At 33.1% G+C, this 23807-nt stretch overlaps 1 protein-coding gene across 1 annotated transcript in view; it reads left to right on the top strand.

The window, feature by feature from the left end:
- EDIL3 (EGF like and discoidin domains 3) overlaps positions 1-22516 on the top strand; it is a 387262-nt gene extending 364746 nt beyond the window's left edge. Inside the window, exon 11 of the mRNA XM_019746385.3 lies at positions 19518-22516. Within this exon, the coding sequence (XP_019601944.1) occupies positions 19518-19667 (150 nt within the window). The 3' untranslated portion in view covers positions 19668-22516. The remainder of the gene's footprint in view (positions 1-19517) is intronic.
- Positions 22517-23807: the final 1291 nt, after the last annotated feature.

Genomic DNA, 23807 nt, shown 5'->3' with positions numbered 1-23807 from the left:
ATATTATCCATTACCTAAGATTGAGCTTGTTTTATATACCTAATGGAAATGGATAATTTATGATAAATAACATGCAAATAGTTATTGTTTCAGCACATGGTTCTATTATTGTTATTATTAAAATGCATTACTGGTATTAGAAAAAATGTTCTTTGGGGAAAAATAATTCAAAGTTTAACTAAAAGATTTTTAAACTTTTTGTATCTCCTTGATTATTTTGACAATTAGGAAATTTAGAAATAGACAAGTTTTGACTTTTCTTTTAGTTCATCAAAATTAAAATATAGGATGTTTCTCTGCTTAGTTTCCTTGATTGTGTTGTAATTTAGAGATTTGTTTAATTTTTTTGACCTATATAATCAGTTTTAATATTGTAATAATAGATATATATCAATTCACCATATAGTTCTACTCCATGAAATTACTAACTGTTTTTCTAAAAGTTTCTGTCACTTCAAACATCTTTTCTCAGTATCTACTGGTCTGAATTTCAGTGGGACCCTGGAGAATGGAAGTGCCCAGGGATAATATCAATAATTAATTGGATCAAATGTTAAAATATGGCCTCAGCTGGACTAAAGAAATTGAAATTAATTCATTGCTTAGAGTCTTGTTTCAAAGAATCCTAGCTCTCTATAGACATCAATAGAAACAAAATTTCTTAGTTCAGTGATTTGCATAAAAATATAACACTGTCATACACATTAAATATTTCTGAGTTAATGATTTTGTTTCCATTTTATGTAGCCCTTTTATTCCCTTACTGTTATTGTATTATTAACCAAAAGAGAGTGGGAATACATTTTTTCTTCAAGTGTTCAAGGCAAAATTTATAAACTTTTCCTAGAAATTCTAAGCCTGCAGTGGCTATTTCAATGAGTCAACACAGTCTGAATTCAGTTCACACAAAGTTTGTTTTAGAGGAGACATGGTCATAGGTTTAGATTATAAAAGCTACACTTACTTACTTTTTAACATCTTAGAGCACATCCATTTGGCATCTCAATATATTCATTTAACATCTCAGAACATGCACACATTTTACATTTTACTATCTCAGAAATCGGTGTATCTTACAATGTCACAATTTAATTGGGAGCACTTATTATTTTCTAGAAGAACATAACATAATGCCATATTTTATAATCAATAGCATCTTAGACTCAATGAATATTGAGTATTTTGTAAAATTTTCTTCAAACTTATTTTTGAGCTGTAGACAATTATCTGCCATCATTTATTGCAAATAACTATTTCAGTTTCTGTCTTTCACCTTTTACAGTAAGCATTCTGTTGCATAGAGAATGTAAATATGTTCTGTAAGATGAAGATTTTTAAACTTCATAAATTATACATCTCTTGAAGTTAATTTTAAAACAGATAAGTATTTTCATCCTTTATCCATGTGTAATATCCACTGAAAAGCACATTTATAATAACGAAATCCTTATTTAGGTGATTTAGGGAAGAGGTGTAAAGAAAAATATGGTTAAACCATTGTACTGGTGAAATACTCCTTTGTCTCCGTTTACATTAAGCATGTGATTTAATGGTTATATGTGAATAATTTGAAAATTTTCCCTGAATTAATAGGATGGAAATTTGCATGTTAATGCATTTTATTCCATTATCTTAGTCTGAAATGTATGTAAAAGTTTTGTGCCAAGTTGGCCAAGTTACTTGATAGTGTTGTTCAGGTTTTCTGTATCTTTACTGAATTTCAATCTGCTTGTACTATCAGTTACTAAGAGAGCAATGTAGAAATCTCAACTATTATGAGGATTTCTCTACTTCTCTTGCTGTTATATCAGTGTTTGCTTGATGTATTTTGAAGCTCTGTTAAAAGATGCATGTACAATTAGGATTGTAATGTCCTCTTCATCAAATAACTCCTTTATCGTTAGAAAAAGACTTTATCTCTGGTAATATGTTTTGCTCTGGAATCTACTTTCCCTGTATTAATAGTGGCACTTGAGCTTTCTTTTAGTACTATGTTGATATATATACTTTTCCATCCTTTTACTTTATATTTGAAATGCATTTCTTCTATGCAGCACATAATTGGGTTTCCTTTTTTCCAATCCAACTATCTCTACTTTTTATCTGGAGTATTTATATTTGATGTGCGTATTGATGTAATTAGGGTTTAAATCTATCATCTTGCTCTTTATTTTCTATTTGTCATATCTATTCTTCCATTTTTTCTATATTTTTGCCTTCTTTTGTATTAATTGAATATTTAATGATTCCATTTTGTTTCTTTCGTTGATTTATTTGCTATAACTTTTTTTGTTGTTATTTTGAAGATTGCTTTGGAGGTGTAGCATACATTTTGAACTTATCAAGTCTACCTTCAAATTAATGTGGAGCCCGGAAGCTTACCTTTATCAGCACAAGCAAAACAGGTTATAGCTATAAATCCAAGTGCTAGGAGCCACATTTGTTATAGTACATGATTGTGATTTTGACATTCCCAAAATAAGTCTTATTGTAAAGAAACAAATATGCTCCCACTAGGCAAGTTGGAAAATTATGAGTATAAGTTGACACATTCAGTGGAAAGGATATAAGCCAGAAATTCCATGTGACACAATAAATCACAGTGTCATCTACCTATCCAGTGTAAAAATTTCTGAAAAATTAAACTATTTTAATATTATAAACATGACAATTTGGCTAAACTCAGCCAATGTAAGTGGTAGTTTTAAAATCAAACTTAGCCAGGTTTTTTTGTTTTTTTTTTATAATATGATATTTTTATAATATACTTTTTACAATATAATCTGGTATAATGAAGAAAAGCCTTAGATAAGTTTGCTGTGTATTACTGAAACAACTAACACCAATAAAGAGTACATAAGAATGCAGCAATTACTATGATAATAAAGAAATACTTTATATTGAAGAAGAAACTGCAGTGTACAAACATCTCCATTCCTACAGAGAAGGGAATTTCATAAAATAAATGAGAAAATATATTGCATAAGTTCTTTGAATGCTTGGGAATATAGTCATTTATGTACCGGGGGTGCCAAAAAAAATGTATACACATTTTAAGAGATGGTCAACGCTGTTCAAGCAGTAGTGTTCCATAATCAGAAGTGTCTGGACGCTGATGGGAACCACTATGAACACCTCCTGTAATTGCAGAAGTCAAACGTGACTTGTATTCATCTTTTGTTATCAGTATATATTGTTTATTACAATTTTAATAGCTTTTTTTTCTTAGAATGCATATTCAATTTGGGGGCACCCCCGATATATGTTTCATATATATATTATTTGGATATATATTTTTTTGGACAAATAATTATTGTGCTCTGTTGTTATCATTGCTATTATTAGTAGATATTTTACCTATAATTTTATATATCCTTTATAGCTGTGTTCTTCTTTAGAGAGACCCTGAACAACTTAGCAATTAATTTTTCTAAAGTTGAACAAGCCATTTCCTATTGATTCTTAATATTATTTGTGTCTTTTTTCCCATGGTTACTTTCCATAAGGGAAAAATGTCTTCAGTATTTACGAGTGCAAAATCAACTACAAGCTTTCATCTAAATAAATTTAATAAGTTAATTGAATATTCCAGGGCAAAACATGTGCTTATATATATTTTTTATATATACACATTTCAGAAGGAAATATTTACAAAGTTTACTAATTCCTTTGTTGTGTCTTTCTTTTTTTATTGACTGCTTGCTCTAATAGATTTTGGAGGTGTAGGTGTGTAATCTGATATAAAATTGGAAACAAGATTACTTCAGCAAAACAATAACAAAATAATAGTGATATTTTAGGTTTACTCTAAGTGCTGTAAATGAAATCATAAAAATGTATGAATGTCCTTTCTGTTTTCCATTAACCAAAATTGACTAAGCCTCAGGGAAGCAATGCCACGGAAAAATTATATATATGCATAGGAGAATCTAAATATATACACATGAATGTATATGTATATGTATATGTATATGTATATGTATATGTATATGTATATGTATATGTATATGTATATGTATATGTATATGTATATGTGTGTGTACTTGCACACTGAAAGTGAATTGAAGAAAAATAGCTGCCTTGTTCTCTTCATTGAGATGTCAGTTTTTCACTACCTTCCCAGAGCTTTCATAAGAATTTTTACTATAGTACTCTATTTTTTGACAAAATTCCACATTAAATCTTTCATAATTGAGCATGTAGTGATACTGTCTCCTTACAGTGAGACATTCTTATTTTTTCTCTTTCTAGTCTATATTTTCTAACATTTAACTAACTTTTACATTTCTCTACAACATGGATTGAGGTATATTTTTTATTTGAAAGTCAAATGTTCCTTTGCTCTCATGAAAGTGACATTTGTTTTATAGCTTTGGAGCTGTTTTTTACTGCAGTTAGCAGGAAAATTACAAAACTTGACAGACACTTTCGGTATTTAATTTTTAAGGTTATAAGCCAAGGTCAAACAATAATAAATTTCAGGGAGAGCACTTAGATGGAAAAATTAGATATTAAAATGGACTTTTCATCTAATATATTAGTCATAAAGTCATGGTGTTTAAATAAACCTGAATTCACAACATGGGAGCTGTCTTCTTTGGGGGAAAAAAGAAGAAGCTGGTAATATTCTATTTTGTCTCCCTCACTGAAAAATTATCCAGATTTTTTAAAACAGAAGTCAAAAAAATTGCAACTTTACTTTTCTGTAAAATAAAATACAAAATCCCGTTTCAAATGAGAATTTGTCTTTAAAGATGAATGACACGTATTCATCGAGAAGTATCCTGCAACACCTTGGTGAACTCTGTAATTCAGTGGTTACCAAAATTGTCTGATCATAACACTCATGCAGGAGCTTGTTAAGAAATATAGATTTCTGGGCCCTGACTCAGACTCTGGGGAGAGCTGGAGCCGTAAATGTTTACAGAGGCCCCCTAATTTGAATAATAAACAAGTGTGGGAAAGATGACTGACACCAAATCCAAAATTAAGGTTTTGAAACTAAATGTAGTTTTGTATTTCTGTAAGAATGGAATTTATTTTGTTATTATTTAGGACTTTGGTTGATCTCTAATTTGTCAATGGAAGTCAATATGAATCTATGTTTCCAAAGTAAGTTTAGATTTTAATAAGCTTGCCAGTTCTCTTCTGAACACCAGAAGATAGACACGTATTATCGTCAAACAGATTTTAAATTTAAATAATAGCTTTAGGTAGTGAAGAACACAGATTAGGTGGAAAACTTTCTAGAAGAATGTAACATTTATATTTATTCAATCATGTGTTCATTAACAGTATTGTCTACTCTGTGCCAGATGGATGGGGGGAATATCCCAATATGACATAGTGGCTCCAAGAACTCCCGATCTAATGAGTAGCTCAAGAAAGGCAGAATAAGTTTATGCATCCGCTTATTTTGAAGAATCAAAATATAACCTACCCAGTGTATTATCTGATCACAACTCTAGGAAAGAAGTAGCACATAGCTCATGTTCTTTTCATAAAAGTCCATGACGCTCTAATAGAAAAATGAGTTCCTGGTATTCTCTACTTCCTTTCTTTTCTCAACATTGAGGTGAAAAAGAGAAGCAACATAACAATCCTCATTAGTAAAGCGTCCATAATCTGTGTTGGAGGATATATTCAAATTGCACAGTAATTACAGATCCCACAGGGCATCTTGTCATTCCTACTGAAGCTGACACTCTCCGTTAGCTGAAATTAAATTTGAATATTTAAAGCCTAGAAGGTCCAGCCCAGCAGTGAGGCATGCTGAATGAGATGTCAGCCCCGTAGTCAATAGCCATGCTGTTCTTTTGAAATTGGAGCTGGGTCGGAAACTTAAAACCAGAAGAATCCCTTTGGAGGTAAATAAATGGATTCCTCAGTGGCAATCAGTGAGGAGGATAGTAGGAGGAGGGTGATAGCAGATGGAAAACGAAAGGGGGTGAATTAGTCTTTCCAGGTGGAGCAGCCACATGTGTCTGAGCAGTGGGATCAAGGACGGATTGTCTCTATCTTGCATGGAGACCATTATTTTCATCCACTTAGAGCGTTGTTACTGTTTTCAAGTAAGTCGGGGAGGGAAAGAAAGGAAGCTGCTTTTCTGAAAGTAATTTCCAAGAACTAATTGGTTTAAAAACAAAAAACAACAAAAAAATTCAAAAATAGCAAGTGAGTTGTGCCCTTACATGGTAAAAATTCCTATGTAGCTACAGTGGAGTACTTACTTAGGTATTTGGTGAGTGATTTAGTTGGAAACTTAAGGAGACAATATAGTTTCAGAATTGTCTAAAAATAGAGATAGTCTTGTTTAATTAAATAAACATCATCTGATATCACTGGTATTGAGAATTTTATCTGTTTTCTTTCTTTCTGTAATTCAATAGTATGGGAACTGACTAGTATATGGTTGGTGAAAAGAATACAAAATTGCCCATATTCACATAAATGTTGGTTTTATTGGATTTTCGATCTCAGGATGCCACCTGAGAACGTTTCTATTTTGGCATAATGTAAAGTTCAGTGATGAGCTCACCCTTTTCAATTTTAAATGATATTAAAGAGCCCTACTCAGGAGTAGACAGAGATAATAGTTAATATCATGATTCCACTTTTAATGCAATAAAAACTACATGGAATTAAGGGATTGAAAAATGGTGCCAATGATGGGTCCATCAAGATGGACTGGAGTTCTAATAACATGCAGAGACAAAATATTTAGTGAAAATATGAAAAATAAAGAAGTTCAGTTATTTCTATAATCTATGTAGTATACCGACTAAATAACTCAAGGAAATTCTGTAATTCCTTATCTAGTGTTTATAATTCTTGCTGTTGCCAAAAAAAATTGAAATCCCTGTAAATTTTGCCCAGGCCTCTGAGCAAGAAGACCACATCTCAGGAAATAGCCCAGTGAAGAACTGATACACCAAAGTGACAGTTGTCTGCAGTTCTAAATCTGCCTAGTGGACTAAGAGGGTTGAACCACATTGAACAAATTAAGATTTGGAAAGCAGCGTATCATCACCAGTGAGTAGTGTGATAGCAGTTGTTTAGATGCACAGAGAACAACATGATGGGGACTCTTATCAGAATCAGTTGTGAAGTAAGGGATTGGGGTCAGAAGCGAGGCAGAAGACTAGATGCACGTTCAAAGGCGAATAAACGGGACTGTGTTCTATGTCCATGTTTAACACGAGCAGTGTCCTGCCTACCCAAAGATGTTTGTTCCTGAACCTAGGGTAAAGAAGGAAGAGCAGGAAAGGAAGAGATGAACAGGAAATGGGCTTATGGAATGGAGGTGAGCAAGGAGAGGGTTAATAATTTAAATAATTATAATTGAAGAATCGAGTAGCTAGCTACATGCTATAAGTAAGAGACAACCTAGAGTGACAGACTAGCCACAGGAACAATCAGAAGCTATTGTATCTTAAGGAGCTCATTAATTTAAAGAAGGCATTCGGTTTTTTTGTAGACAGCAATAGAAAACTAGTTGTCTTTTTTCAAAGATCGATTTTGAAGTTTCAAAGAACATTCTTTGTATGTTATTTTACATTATGCAATATTAAAAATTGGCAATGTAAAATATATGGTGTATTTTGGCTAATGAAGTCTTTATATTAGATGGTATTTGGATTTTTAAATTTTCTTTATTTAAATCAGAAAACAAAATCAGGGTGCTTGTCTAAGAATACACCACCAGGTACCGTGTTTCCCCGAAAATAAGACCTAGCTGGACAATCCGCTCTAATGCATCTTTTGGAGCAAAAATAATATAAGACCCGGTATTATATTATATTATATTGTATTATATAAGACCTGGTCTTATATTATAGTAAAATAAGACTCGGTCTTATATTATATTATATAAGACCGGGTCTTATATTACTTTTTGCTCCAAAAGACTCATTAGAATGGATTGTCTTTCTAAGTCTTATTTTCGGGGAAACATGATAGTCGAAAAAACAAGTAAATATCAAGCACAAAATCCATAAAACTCAACAGTTTGAGGCTGGATTAGAGCCAGGAGGGGGAAAATATCTCCCGGCTGCTGTGACTCATATTTAGTGACAGTAACATCCCAGCACAGATGCTATGAAACATCATTTTCAATAAGTTTAAGGAGAAAAGAGAAAATAATGCAGGGAAATACAATAACAAGGAATGAATATGTGTTTATTCTGTATGTTAATTATCTTCTATTCCAAAAACCCACAACTTTTTTATTTTCAGAAAATTTGATAAACTACCTAAAACGTGAAAACATATAGTTTTACTAGTTAACAGATATTTTGCATGAATGGAAAAAGATATGTGTGAAAAACACAAGGAATGTGTTACATAACAGTGTTACTAAAGTAAAATGTTCATAAATTTCAAAATACTTTTTATTATTACATACTTTATAGCCTTATTTCCCAAAGCTCAAATGCTGAACAACTTAACATTGGCTAATGTTTGTCTTCCTAATCAGCCATCAGTCATTCGAAATGAATAAAAATGTCTGCACTGAAAATTCTGAATACCTCACATTTATGATTGACTTACCTGTCATTAGATGCAATTGTAAGATGACAGTATTCCTCAATGGAAAATAATTACTCAGTTTTTGTTTAGAGCATACTTGCATTAATTACTACTGTGAAGGACTACCAAAAATTAGCCCAACTATGACCCTATGAACTGATTAAATCCTTTAACACTTAAAAAATGTGGATTGGTTATCGGTCCCCAGTAGAGTGGTCAAAGTTATCAAGCTTTAATAAATTGTTTAAAATTTAAGTATGTTATTATTCACTAAATGACAATAATGAACTTGACAAAGGGCTCAGTGTATAAATTTAAAAATATATACATTTTTAGTAGAAAAATTACAGAGTCCTATTTAATGTGAATCTGAAAGTCATCATTCTTACTATGAAAATGAGTACTTGATCAGACTGAGTAAAACAGAAACCATATCATTGTATTGGTTGTTGAAACTATGCATTAACCATTGGCTGGAATGCAGCAAAATATATGAACTCAGTTTATTTCTAAATCATTACCAAACTACCAATATTTTGACAGTTTAACATATTTTGAAAGTAAAAAAACCCTCAAGGATATCCGTTTTACATGATACACATGCTAGTTTTACTATCCACTGTCACACCATCAGCTGCAAGATGTTGATAAATTAAGTCTTTAACACTTTCAAAATGAATTAAAATTTCAGTCTTTTTCTACTTTTTCATAGTTTAAATCTGTAAAAGAATAAAGGATACCTGTCATAGTTCCATGTTTGTGAGAAACTATAACAGGGTTTCTGAATCTGTCAAACCCTCTAAAATGACCTATTGGGCAGTAATTCTCGTGTACTTCCTTTGTTGGATCTCAAAGAAAAAATGTATTAATATTAATATGTATGGAGCACTCTTGAGACACACATTTGTATTAAGTCCCTTGGGGCTCCTATTAAAAAGGCAACACATTTCTCAATATGATGAAGCTTCTGGTGTAAGGTGAGACACAAAATCGATTAAAAGATAACTTTATAAAGTAAAAGATAAATCCACTGAATGTCCTGCATTAAAGGACATTCCTCCCTATATTTCTGCAGCTGTGAACAGATGACCAAACTGCAGAAGACTGAACACAGGAATTAATTTCCTGCTTTCCAATAAAGCAAGAAACAAAATTAATTTTGTACAGATAAATGAAATGTTAAATAGTTAATAATAATTAAAGGAAGGTATTTTTCATAAGAGTGAGAATAATATTACTTTTACTTAGCAAAATTGTACTTTCATTTCTTCTTTTCAGTAGTTCACCAATATCTGTAATTAATAACAAAGTTGTTGTTTCCCTCCTGATAACAAGTACATTTTAACAGTCAATATACCCCTCAACTCATTGAGACAAAATTTGTGATTCAGCTCAGGCTAAAGCAGAGTTTTCACCTACTCAGTTCAGGGCCTATGCTCTTCACTTAAAGTTGCCAGATTTAACAAATAAAATACAGGACACCCTGTTACATTTGAATTTCAGATAAACAATGAAAAATATTTTTGTATAGGGATATCCCATATCTTATATCGTACATCTCTGTTTCCATTTAAGAACTTCCAGATCTTCCAGCTGGACCAAGTGGTCTCCTGAGAATACACAAAAGGGGAGAGGATAAATGAGAATGCCTTCCTTCTATACCTAGGCAAACACATATACACACAAACACACACATACACACACACACACACACACACACACACACACACACACACACTGTTTCAGCTGAGTTCCTCTTTGCCACCTCACCATTCGTGTCCAGGATTATTTTCTGCTACTCCCTAACCCTCTTTTCCCCTCAGCACCAATTTGGCATAGACACATGGTTGAATGCTTAAATCACTGCTGTGCTCATACATATGTCCCTGTACTGAGTCATTTCTGACCAAGACAAGATGAAACTCTTCAAAGAGACATGGAGTGACACAAAGGTTCCTAATGTCGAGTGGGAATTATCAGACACTGATTTCTCTCCTGCCCCAGCATTTAGATATCTACTATGGAGGGGTAGTATCAGCCTGTATGTAGATTGCTCTGATAAAATATAAAATGCCTGGTGTGAATTAGGAAATTCTGAGAGACGATCACTCAGCTTCCATAGAGAGGAAGGCCGCTCTGTACTTTTATAGAAAACAGGAAAGGCATTTCTGCATTTTTGGTGTTAGACTAAAAAGAAAACACGAGGTGGTCATAATCTCTGACTATTCCTGGATAGTCTCCTGGAGATATCTCCTGGAAATATCTTTGAAAAGCAAATGATCTCCCAGTTCTATTTTTTTCTGTAGGAATATTTCTTATGACAGTCAAAATCTGAGTGCTAGAAAGCAGATAGTTTAATATATAGCCACAGTTTAGAGTGGCATATTTTATGTTTCATAGATATTTATAGGCAGTCATTCTATGTGATATATGTCCTAGGATAGTCTTCTTTCTTAAGGAGACTTGCATCATAAGTTAAAGATGGTGATGTGTCCTACAGACTTTTAGACTGAGCACCTAAATGCCAGCAAGTTTGGGAGTTGGAAGATAACATTCAACAGAATTAAAGTCGTTTGCTTTGATTTTTCTCTGGGTTGTTTTCCAGGGTGAAGACCTAATCACAAAAGTCATGTGAGTTTCTCAGTGAGGCTCTTCTGGCTCTTTCTAATAAGCTGCCAGGTCTCCAGCTACTTGGTGCTAAAGTTATGCAAGAAAACCACAGTGGAAGAGACTACTCTGTCTCAGTCCCTTTCCTCTCTCATCTGGCTGGGTTGGATCTTTATAAAACCTTAGCTCAACTTGTCATACTTACAGTGGACTGGGAAATCACAAGTATAGCCAATGATAGAGAAGTTGATATGACTGTGGAGAGTTTTATCTCTATCTCTTTGGGTCAGTTGAGCCCTTCTATGATAAGCCAGAAGTTAAACATTCTCAAAAATACTCCCAAAGGTGTGCCATTCCCTCCTCTTTCCCAACATTCCAATCTCCAGAGTGCCGAGGAAAGAATGAATTTTAGAAAGACATCACAACTTTCTTTCTCAATCAAGAATTGTGTATTAGCCGACCACCTTTCACATCAATTACAGGAAAATGACAGAGAACATATGACTATTTGAAAAGTAATAAATGACCCTTTATCTCCAAGTTACAGAAAAAAAAAAAAAAGGAACATATTTTCACTTTTAGCCAATTTTATTAGAATCTCCCATTGATGCATTTTGAAGACGGAAAAAAAGTCTAACAGAAAGAACCGTAGAGTACAAAATAGTACAGCAGGAATTCTAAGTGAACATCAAATTTGCGGTTTAGTAAAAAATTTCTTGGGATATAATCAGAGATTTCTATATACTCAGAGCATGAAGCAAAGCCAGATCAGTTCAGTGAAATGTAGCTTTGCCTGAAGCCAAAGACTGAGTTTTTTGCATAATTACAAAAGAGAGCCAACTTCAGAGCCACATGAAATCTCCTGAGACCAACAATGGGAGTGGAAATCATTTTCTCAGAGAATCCATATATTCATTTTAATGGCTGAAAATGATTCATGCACTGGTAGAAGAAAGACATGGAACTTGTCCCCATGTTTTTATTTTCACTCCCCCATCAAACAAAAATGTTCAATAATTGGATCTTTGAAGTTAAATCTTTGGATAGGCGGTTTGAAAGCCTCATATAATTTCATTGAGGGAGCTTGGGAAGAAAGAAACTTCTGAAGCAACCAGGCTCCAGACTTTCAAAAGGGCTTATGAAATAAAACAACACTTTGAAAGAAACACAGAGAAAAATTGGCATCCAATATGAAATATGGTGCAGCATTATTTATTTATGTCACCATGCTCTACAGCTTTCAGAAAACCTGACTGCTGCAGTTTCTCAGGGGCTTTCAAATTAATCCTCAGTAGATGGCCAAAGTAATATTCCCCAAAGAATGTATAAGCCTTTGCAGAAATGATATTAAAGAAATACAGAAGAATAAAGACATTGAATTGTTTTGTTACTGAAATATGAAACAAAACAAGTCATACTAGTGGTTTGATATATTTATTAAATTTATGTCCATGAGAATAAATATTTACAGAAAATAAGAGCAAGTAAAACAATAGAAACTAAAAGTAGAGGATTTAGAAAGTGTACTCTAGGGCTACAATAAATAAATTTCAATAGGTTGTCAGGTCAGGATTTCTTCAAAGAATCAGAAAATATTAAGTTAATTTTTGTCACAGTCCTGGCACTTGATGTTGAGAAAGTTTTAGACATGATTCTTTCAGATAATCGAGGTCCCTTTTCAGACTAATCAATGCTACAAATATCAGAATGTCCTCTGTGAAACCTCTAACTCTTCAACATCAATTGCTCGTTACAAAGTTCGGAAGTTCCCAAATCCACCCACCTTTCTGAAACCAATTACCAGTGCAGAGTTTCCTAAGACCCCCTCAGGTTTGATAACCCAGTAGAAGGATTCGCAGAACTCATTTAAAACTGTTGTACTCACAGTTGCAGTTAATGACAGTGAAAGGATTGAAATAAAAATCAGCCAAGAGAACAGGCATGTGCGGCAGAGTCCAGAAGAGTTCCAGGCATGAATTTTCTATTGTTCTCTCTCAGGGGAGTCTTGGACCGTGCTACCTGTCTCAGCAATGATGTGTGACAATACACAAGAAGTATTGTTAACCTCAGAAACTCACCTCAGCCTTGATGCTCAGAGATTTTATTGAAGCTCAGTCATGTAGACGTGGTTGACCACCTGCATGGCTGACATTAGTCTGCAGCCCCTCCAGTAGTCAAGCTGGCCCAAAGCCCCCACCATAAATCACATTGTTAGCCTAGACTGTGTGATGTGACCCAAGGCCCCCTACATGAACAAAGACACTCTTATTATACAGGACTTTCCAAGGGATTAGATAATATCTCCCAGGAGCCGAGGGCAAAGGTCAGACTTCCCTTTGGGTAAGGTTAGTCTTTTACTGCACACTCACATTACATAAAGTTGTATGGACTGTACAATGCTCACTGGACTGACATGTATCTGCAGACACCAGACCATCTACAGACTAGATTTGACACATCCTGCAGAAATGTTCACCTGCTAACAAATTGTTTTGGTTGGCAATGGCCTTAGTTCATCAGCACTTTTGGAGGGCAGTGTTTCTGCTCAAGATACTGGGGGTTGGAAGACACTGTTGACAGCTCCCTGTTCCTCTACCATTCAGGATTTTTGCTGCAGCATTGTTAGGATGCCCTATAGTGATGCCTACCCCCAACTTTTGCAGACCGATGATCAATGTAGACTCTTGTTAGCACACTCTACTATCTCCAACAAAGCATTGGGGTTTTTCTTTTTTGTTTTTTTATTTGCTTGTTTCTTTGGGTGTACCTATAGAATGTGATTCTCGATATGCACTATTTTCTAAGGAAAGTTTCCTAGAATATTAGAATTTACCTGGAAACTGGTTTGTTTTTTTCTTATTACATCTAAAAGAATGTACTTGTATTTATACTAATTTTGTTACAGAGTTTCTTTCAGTTAGTGGAATTGATTGTAGAGAAAACCATCAAGAATGATATACCAGCCATTCAATCATGAAATAGTTTCAGGATGCTGGTAAATTTTCCTAGAAAATTGAATTCACTGAATAATAGCTAGAGTCTATATCAGCTAAAAGAATCAAACTTTCGTTTCAAGTTTTTTATATCCAGTCACTAACAGAAGTTTCGCACATGCAAAACTGCCAGTAAGAATTTTTAAATGTGATGTATGTAGATTTATACAACCAGCTGAAACTTTTTAAAAGACAATTTCCTATGCATTGTAAGGCAATAATTTTCATTGTACTTTTTTAATGAAAAGTTGTGATTTTTGACAAGCTTCACAATAGGGCAAAGTAGGATATAAATTAAATTACAGATTAGCCTAAAATATATTCATAATCTAGTCATAGAATCAGAAACAACTGAAGTCTCTCTTACAAACCCTATTCAAATAGATAAATATTACATTTAACATCATTTGTACATACTAATTCTGTGACAATTTTCATAAGGCTTTAAATCACTTAAAGCATTGATTCAAGTTATAACTCTGAAATATTTGACAATCCAAAAAGCTTCAAGTAACGTTGATACTAAGTATAAAAAAATGCTGAACCATAAACTAGTAAGTATAAGTCCTTTAGATCACCCACAAAAATCAGATTTTATATGCATGTAATATATAAATGGTTACTTTATGAAATAGATACTTAAATACTAATGTCCACTAAATTTCCACTAGTTTTTAAATAGGTCGTAATTTTAGATCATAACTAGGAATTGCTATTTTTAAAATGCCATGAATTCAATAAAATGAAATGAAATCGGGATAAATATAATTTTCTACATCTATAAATCCATTTTACAAGCAAAATATTGGGAAAAGCGTGGATTAAGGGAAATTTTATGAAAAAGTTCAGAGTTTATTTGACCATAAATCAACCAACTATGACCCAAAATGTAATATAATAGTTTTAAATCTTAGACTGTATTGATAGAAGTATTGCATCCACAATAAAGGTACACTCTTTTGAGCCATTCAGGTAATTACTACATACTATATCCAAACAAATACTTGAATCGAGTCACAGTTAAACTAGAAGGTAGCCAATGGAATGTAATCAAGAGCATAACTGAAAATCATCTTACCTGAGGAATTTTTTTAAGGACCCATGAATGTTTAGCCTAGCATTGAATTTGTGTTTGAAAGGTTTGTGTTAGTTATTGTTAAATGTGTAAAAAAAAAAAAATGCCCTTTTTTTGATAGCTAGAGAAAAAAAAAAACAGCCGAATGAATAGGTGGAACTAAGAAAGAGGCATATTTCAGCCTAATAAAAAGGCAGACTTTAAAAGTGTCTAAATACATACCTGCCCTACTATATTGAGGCTCATCGTGGATAGGGTGAAAGTTCCGTATCAGAAATATTAGCAAAGGAAGTTGACGCTAGCAGGTCTATGCCTTCACTTCCAATCTCAGATTCTTCTAGTGTATGTGTATAATCAGATAAAAACAGGGCTTCTCAGGGATCAGAGCTAGAAAAATGGTTCTTATCTAATTTCTTTATAAGCACTCTGGATGAGAGGATAAGTAATTGAAATTTTATATGCTAAGTACATAATTCTTAGTTTTTGCAGTCACCAACTCCCCACCCCTCCACCTCTTTATCCCCCACCCCCCCCACCCCCCACACACACATGCTGCCCCAGAGAAATGGATTTTTATCTTTGTCCTTAACTCTTAAAGACTACAGATTAGTGTACAGGTGTAGTCAATAAAACAAACAATATGTTTGACGATAGAGAAAAACCTGAGAAAGCTTTATTCAACCCTTTTATTTCCACAATATCTGGAATCCCACATGTGGTTCTAGTCTCCACGTATTAGAGGAGAAATAATGAAATCTAGAAGCGGTGGCCAGAAGACCATAGGAATGACCTGAGGCGCACTTGAGACCTTGCTGAAGTACTGACTCGTTACGTTAGCCTTGCAGAGCTCGGGGAGGCTATAATCATATTTAAAACTACTCACTGTTTGGATGATGTGAACATAAATTCCAAAAGGTTAGAACAATGGGAATCACTTTAAAACTTTTAATGAGTAAAGTGTAAGACAAATAGAAAGAATTACATCTTCATGAAACAGATGACTTGCTAATTAAGTAGTATGTGCAAAATTCCCCAAAGGGTTTCTCAATATTTGTGAAAGGCAGAGTCATAGTACATGAGAAGCTAAGATATGCCCGACTCTCCGCTTGTGTCATGGAGGATAATATTGCCTTTTTCCATGATCCTTGGCGTCTCCAATCGGTGGCATCTACTTTGGTCTGAATAGACCATTTTCTTGAACGAAGAATGACAAGTCTCATCTTACCAAAAATTTTAAGTGTGAAGGAACATTGTTTTATTTTATCTGATAGTCTCGTTGTGTTTAGATTTGAATTATCACTTGAATCTGATTTTAATTTCAACTAGTATCACAGAGGAGTTGGCTTTAGAAAACAAAATCCAAGATCTCAGCCATGTTGATGCAGCTGCATTTTCTCATATCTTCTCCTAGGTTGTAATTGTGGAAACCTCTCCAAAGTACCTTGAGTGCCTTTTTTCTCAAGGTCCTATATGTTGGGAAAAGCCTGAAAGACCCCTAAGCATTATCATGTTTGAGTACATCAGCAAACTTGTCATCAGCTAATTAAATCTCCTGAAACTGAAATTAATGCGTACTCTTTTTAAAAACTTCTAAATCAAAGTCTCTTTCTCACATATAATGCTTCCTCTTCTACCAGGAGATTCAATGTTCTCCATCAGCCTTTTCAGACTTTGATTTCAATCAAGGTGCTTAAATCTCTAAAGTGTGTATGTGAAAGCACTCTTCTAGAATTCTTACAAATTTTGTAAAGTTAACTAAAAATACTGAGTTTGCATTCCTTTGCCAGGTAAAATATTGAAATGACATTCTTAAGCAGGATCTTCCTAGTGCTAGAGACAAGAAAACAGCATACGTGCCACATGTTTGCACAGCAAGTACAAGATGTCATGCTTGAATTTGCAAATGTGTGCTTTGTGTTCTGTGCTGAGAGACCTCTGAAGATAAAAAAATACTTTTATCAGTCCTTTTAGATTGTGTTTTGGGTCATTCAAATGTAGATTTTGGCTGTTTTTTAATGGACATTTTTGTTTTTTTAATCACCTATTTTTAATGTTTTAATAAATATTCAAATATTTATGACTTGTACACGTTAAATAAGAAATGTCCTAGCTGTATGCAATTTCAAAGCTGATGTAGTTTCTCTATACATATTCTCCATTATAAAGAGATAACTAATAACTCAGCCACTGCTTTGTGGGTTGACATTTCCTTATGGAAACGTGCTGAAGACCAGTGACTTGAAAATTATTCCTTCCTGTATTTCCTTCCCTACAAGTGGTATATGTTGGACTGTCATAGATCTTGGGATGAAAGTTAATGAATTTAAGCTCTATTATTCCAAAGATATACATTAAGTTCTCTAGCACAGCTATGAAATTGGATTTTAGATTCTATATTAAATTGTAACACCACAGTCTCAGTGAAGCATTTGAATTCAATATCATATGTCAGAGAGAATGTTAGAAACCATTGAATGTACTCTCCTATTTTCTGCTGTTGCAATGACAAGCTCTCTCACGCTTTTGGTGAGTGTTTGTGTGGTATGTCCTCTATATGCTAGTTTTTGCTAACAGAGACACTGTTATTTAGTAACATTTCAATCCAGAATTTGTTCCTTCTTGGCCAATCAAGCAAGACCATTGCTGAGGATAAAATTCTTATTAAATGAATGTGGATTCAGATATGCCAGGATGATGAATTCTAGACTTGGCCTAGTTCAGTATTCGTTTCTTTAGCAAACATTTATTCAAAAATAGCCTTTGAGATATAGTTTGTGTCAAGTTGAAAAATCGTTCCCCCACCAAATGGGAATGGCAGTTTGTTTTTGGCCTCACAATCTTTCCATGAAACCAGCAAAAAGATTAGCCCATTTTGTCTGTTGCTTCTATTAATCAGTGCCATGCTGCCTAATGCTTTAAAGAAGAATATCTTTATTTTATTTTTTTTCTTTCTATGGAAACTTTTGTGGGACTGAACCAACTTATTCTTGAAGGCCATTTTTAAAAACATTCCCTTTAATATGAGAATGTTCCAAGATAAGGGTTAAATATTCTGTCATATGATGATGGAGGATTTTTTTTCCCTTTTGGGGAATTTTATTTTCAGGTATCCCTATGGCCACCTAGTCATGTTTTGATTTCAAGCAATAAAACAATTATTTTCCAATTATAAGATGCCTAACAAAATTAAAAGGGAAAACCTTGAAGAGATTTTCGCTATCGTAGTTGAGCTAAAACAAAAAATGTAAAAAAGTTAAAAATAGAAATGACTTTAATAGTAAATGTTCAGAATCTATAGGTTAAAAAAACGGTAAAATCTTTAAAGATTATAAATACATGAATTTCTCCAAAAGTAATTTATAATTTAATGACATTCCTATCAAGATTTCAGTGTTTTGATTTTTCCCTTCTGAAGCAGGCACTTCTCAAAGTTATTATAAAGGTCACTTGGGAGAAAAATGCTCAAAAAAGATTTGAAACAAAAGAAGAATGAAGGAGAACAGTCATGCCATGCCAATATCTCAGGGCATTATAAGCCACAATGATCACAGCAGTACTGTATGGATCCAGAAATTAATAGAGAAGCCAAAAAAAAAAAAAAAAAGAAAGAAAAAGAAAAAGACAAAAATGTAGTTCACAAACAGCATTGATTAGATTGTCTCTCTTGAAGATGGATTAATTTTGTTCTGTATGTAAGAAATGAACAAAAAGACAGTGTGATAGGGAGGGTTATGCTCACCAAATATCCGTGTGCTCCTCTCCATTTCCCAGACTCCTTTTCAGTTGGGCTGGGGTCAAGGTCAATGAGGTGTATCCAGAAATGATGTAAGCTGCTTCCATACCTCGCTCTTTGAAACATCCCGCACAATGTAGCAACCCTTTCTACCCTTGTCCCTTATGAATGTGGAGGCCACATGTTTCAGAAGATGGCTGTAGTTTGCAAGCATCCTGGATCTCTGAGTCACCTCTTAGAAGAGAGCCCCTTCAACAATCTGCCTAACCAACATCCGTCTGTGCCAAAAGCAAAAATAAATATCTGTTGCATTAAAAAAAAAGCCCAATAGGCAGCTAAAAATAATAGAACTATGAATTCCTGCCATAGACAACAAATGTCCATCTTATTTATCTCTTTAAATGAAACGTTAATTGACAATTTTAACATAATCAATAAAAAGATGCAATTTATTTTTAAAAACATAACATGATTAGTTATCAATCTCACCTTTGGGAAAAATGCTCCAAAGAAAATAATAAAAATGATTCCCAAGAAGAAGAAAGCTACATGATTTATATTCTTTGCTCTCCTTTACTAGGTTTTCCAGGGCAATTTTGACAATGATACCCACAGAAAAAACGTCATCGACCCTCCCATCTATGCACGGCACATAAGAATCGTTCCTTGGTCCTGGTATGGGAGGATCACGCTGCGGTCAGAGCTGCTGGGCTGCACAGAGGAGGAGTGAGGAGACTGCACACCCCACAACCCTCCTCTCTATTTCCCTTCTCTCTATCACCATGGAATGAACTGTGCAAAATCTGTAGGAAACTGAATGGGGTTTTCATGAAAAAGTGCTCAAATTACGGTAGGCCACTAACTGTCTTTTTAAGGAGGTCTAAGCCTGCCTTTTCAATGGTTTAATTTAATTTTTATCATTTAAGTTTCTTAAGCAGCATCACATTAGCCATATATTACTTTTCTCTTGGCTTTCTGAATAATTCACACTGGTTGAACTTTGTTAGGGAAAGAAAGTAGCACTCTTGTAATAGCAAGGGTAAAAAAAAAACTCATAGTTATCAAATAAAGCAAGAGTTGACAGCGCTTTTATAATCAATTCTCAACTAATTCTCATAAAAGGAATACTGCAATGTTAGCAATAAGGTTTTTGTTTTTTTTTTCTGTAGTGACTCTGCATTATCCTAATTGTTTCCTTGTGCCTACCACTGTTAGTGTTTATAATAGAATTTTGAAGAAGAATCTGTAACATGCGGTACTAATTGATATTTTAATTCTCATTTTACTTTTATTATTTTTAATCAGAGATTATGTGATCTTCTTTCCTTTTTGTTGTATTTTATATTCTTTATATTGTATATTGCCTGAATATGTTTATATTTTTCCAATTGAGTTTTTCCCTATTATTTGCCTTAAAGAAGTATCATGTTTGTTTATATATATGGAACATGATTGAAAATCGGTAGATTGATCATAATTAATATCAGTAGATTAAATCTGCAATTATATTTTTGAAGGAAGCTATAACTATGTAATTTCCAAATACTTCCTCTATAAAGAACCCAGTACTACCATTTTGCTAAATAAACAACAATGAAATTGTATTCTTCTTCTTTAAACCAAAATTTCAATCTTCATTTTGATGGTATTTACATAGCCTATCTTTGCTATAACATAATAGAATGGTAAATTCTTTGTTTGTCTATTTAAAATTTTTTAACAAACAGATATTAACATAGAGCTGCATAGCTTGGCCAAGCATTCTCATCATTTCTTTGTTCATCTCTGCATTTCCTGTGAAACTAAAATTTTCTGAAGATTTGAAACTGGTAGTGATTTCCCAGGAAAGCACTTTGTGGAGTTATTTGTAAGAAGAAAAGTATTTACTAATGACAAACTAGTAAACTATTTTCAAGATGAAAATTGATTCTTTTGCTTCAAAGAGCCTGCTACAATAAGAATCATCATAACAATTTGTTATTGATAACGGAGATCTCATTGACATGTTCCTCAAGTCAAAGCTCACACTGCCTCCATAAAAGTCCTCAACATCTAATTATAAGCATTACACTTATTTATTTTATAAGGCTTAGACACAGAATATTGGAGTTTTAAATTAAGAGCCCTGGAAAAGAAAATACGGTATGTATACGAAATGTTGAGGTCCTGTGCAACACTGCTAAGTTTCTTGTTTCTTTTATTATTTGTGCTGCAAAACAAAAGCCACTAGACTGTTACTGTCTTGTCTGTCTATGTGTTATTAGCATTTCTTAATGATGTATATATGGAGTGGTCTTCAATTACAGTGAAGAATTTAAAGAGAAAGTCAATCATAATGTATTTTTAACAAGAGCAAAATTAGGACTGTCTGGACACATATTTGTCCTATGTCCACGTGCTTCCTATGTCAGGCCTTAATATGAAATTGTTGATTTAAAGCATCTGAAATGATGATAGTTCTCAGCATCTTTCAAAAAAAAAAAAAAAATGCCATAACCTCAGTACTGTCTTTTTGAGATAACTTTAAAATTAGGAATTCAAGTATTTTTAATTTGCTAAATTTTACAGTGATGTTCAAATAATTAGTTAGGGCCAAAAGTATACACACACTTACTGTTTAGCTAGTAGCCCTTGCTTCTTTAAAGACTTACTATCCCACCAAATTTCTAGTTGTTTTCCTTTATAGATTAATGCACAATTTTTCATTCTTAACAGAGTATGTTTTTAAATTTTTGAGTAATTCTTTGTAATGATTTAGTTTTTCAAAATCATTCATGGCTTCTTATGATGATTTAAATGTTATTCTATTGATAGTTTTTTAAACAAATATTTTTTAAAAGGAGTTTGTGAAAATTATATTTGTTACCTTTTAGAAATACATTGAAATAGATTTCTCTTGCGTGTGCATTTTCTCTCTGCTCTAAATGCTCTTCACCAACATGGCACGATGAATTTGTCCTATGGTGCCCAAAATTCATGACAATAAAGGGATTCCCACACATGGAAATGTTAATAATCATTGCAAAGTAGTATGTAGCTTTTGTGTCACTGGTAACAGTGACAGCAAAATGAAGCAAATTTCTCTTTAAATTCACACTAAAACAAGTAAAACCTCATAAGCAGAATACACAAAAGAATCACCTAGCCTTCACTATACTGAGTAACTAAGTATAAGATGCTGATTTTATAACCTATGATATTTAAAATTTTAAATATATCCATTTTATCTGTCTTATTAAAAGCATTTATCATAGTCACTAATTCCAATTTTAGGGTTGACTTTCTCTTTCTGAATGACTTCATAAGGATTGGTGTGAATTTTGAAGACTTAGGGTATTAATGATTGTATCTTTGCTATCAACAAATTATGAAATATAATTCTGCTGGCGTCTGATGTGTCATTACGTACAAAAGTAACTAAGACACAAATAACCTTTGCAAACTTTCAAGCTGTGTAATATTCCAATGTTGTTGTTTTTTTCTTTTCTTTGTATATATACTTAAATCATGTAGGATGTTGTAAAATCAGTATGACTTTGTCTAGTCTTCAAACTTAAAATAAAACTTTTGAAAATCTGGGATACTTTTGAAGCAGTTGTAATTAAACACTTTTGTAAGAATACACAAATTGTCTGAATGTGAATGCCCACTACTCTTTAACTACCTGCTTAGTTTATTTTTTTTTGTTTATTTGTTTTTGTTTGTTTGTTTGTTTGTATAGGACAGTTAAACAAATGCAGAAAAAGACAGAAATTACAATAGCTTCTATATATACATTGATATCAGCAAAATTGGCCTATCCAAAATCATTAAAATGTGTGCATTTCTCCTGCTCCTTTTAGTTATGAAAATTTTATTTGAATACTAATAATCCAAAGTTGTTTCTTTACCTTCTACATATGTAAAGTTTTGTGTTCCAGCATGGATCTGCTCATTGTTAGTCAGATGCTTTTGCTGTTACTTCTATTGTTTTTTAAGTACATGATTCTCAGTAGTATAGTGAAGAGATCTAGTCGGTAGGAAGCAATAACACAAGCTATCATATGTATTTACCCATGTAACTTAAGCTATTACTTAAAACAAATCATAATTCTTGGCTTCTCCATAAACCCTGTTTCTGCCTCTCTGGAAGTCACTGGTAAAATATTGTCTGTGTACTTCCCACTTTTAGGATATTTTCTTAGGATTCAAAAAAAAAAATAGGAAAACAATTTAAGATAATTAAATGTTGGTTCTGTAAGTTGAGCTTCAGTGGATCTCTGACAGTTCTCAGTATTCCAGCTCATTATATGGCTTTCTATATATCCATGCGTGTTCCCCTTTATCTGTATTTTAATGTGAATGGTTCAGTCGAGTTTCACTGCTTACCTAATTTTTGCACATACACAAATATGCTTTTACTAAACAAAAGCAATTATACATATATATTTTCAATAAGGCAAATAAAGAATCATGACATTTGTATACATAGTAAAAATTCGTTGTGATAGCACAATAATTATTCAATAGAAAATTTTCAACTATGTGGCTTTTAAAATAACTGATTCAATATGTAAAAATAAGAAAAAAGAAACATTTGGAATTGCAAGGAGGAAAGTCTGACCATGTTGAAGAAATTGGTTTTAAAAAAAAATCTATTTAGATAACTTTATGAATGGAAAATAGTCTCTATATATAAACCTAAAATTTTAATATACCTAGCACTTCAGTTTGAATATATGATTTTAAGTAAAGATTTTTGATAAAGAAACATTAATTTTTACTGTCAGAAAGGCAATGCTCTCTATCTCTCTCTTCCCAAAGGCTAGTTTAAATAATATTACCAATCGTGTTAGTGTGTTATTTATTTTTGAAAAATATTGCCTCCAGC

The sequence above is a fragment of the Rhinolophus sinicus genome, chromosome 3, assembly GCF_057876585.1.
Source record: "Rhinolophus sinicus isolate RSI-liver-muscle chromosome 3, RSI-T2T, whole genome shotgun sequence".
Lineage (NCBI taxonomy): Eukaryota > Metazoa > Chordata > Mammalia > Chiroptera > Rhinolophidae > Rhinolophus > Rhinolophus sinicus.
The sequence above is the reverse complement of the archived record's forward strand: the minus strand, read 5'-3'. Positions and strand labels throughout refer to the sequence as shown.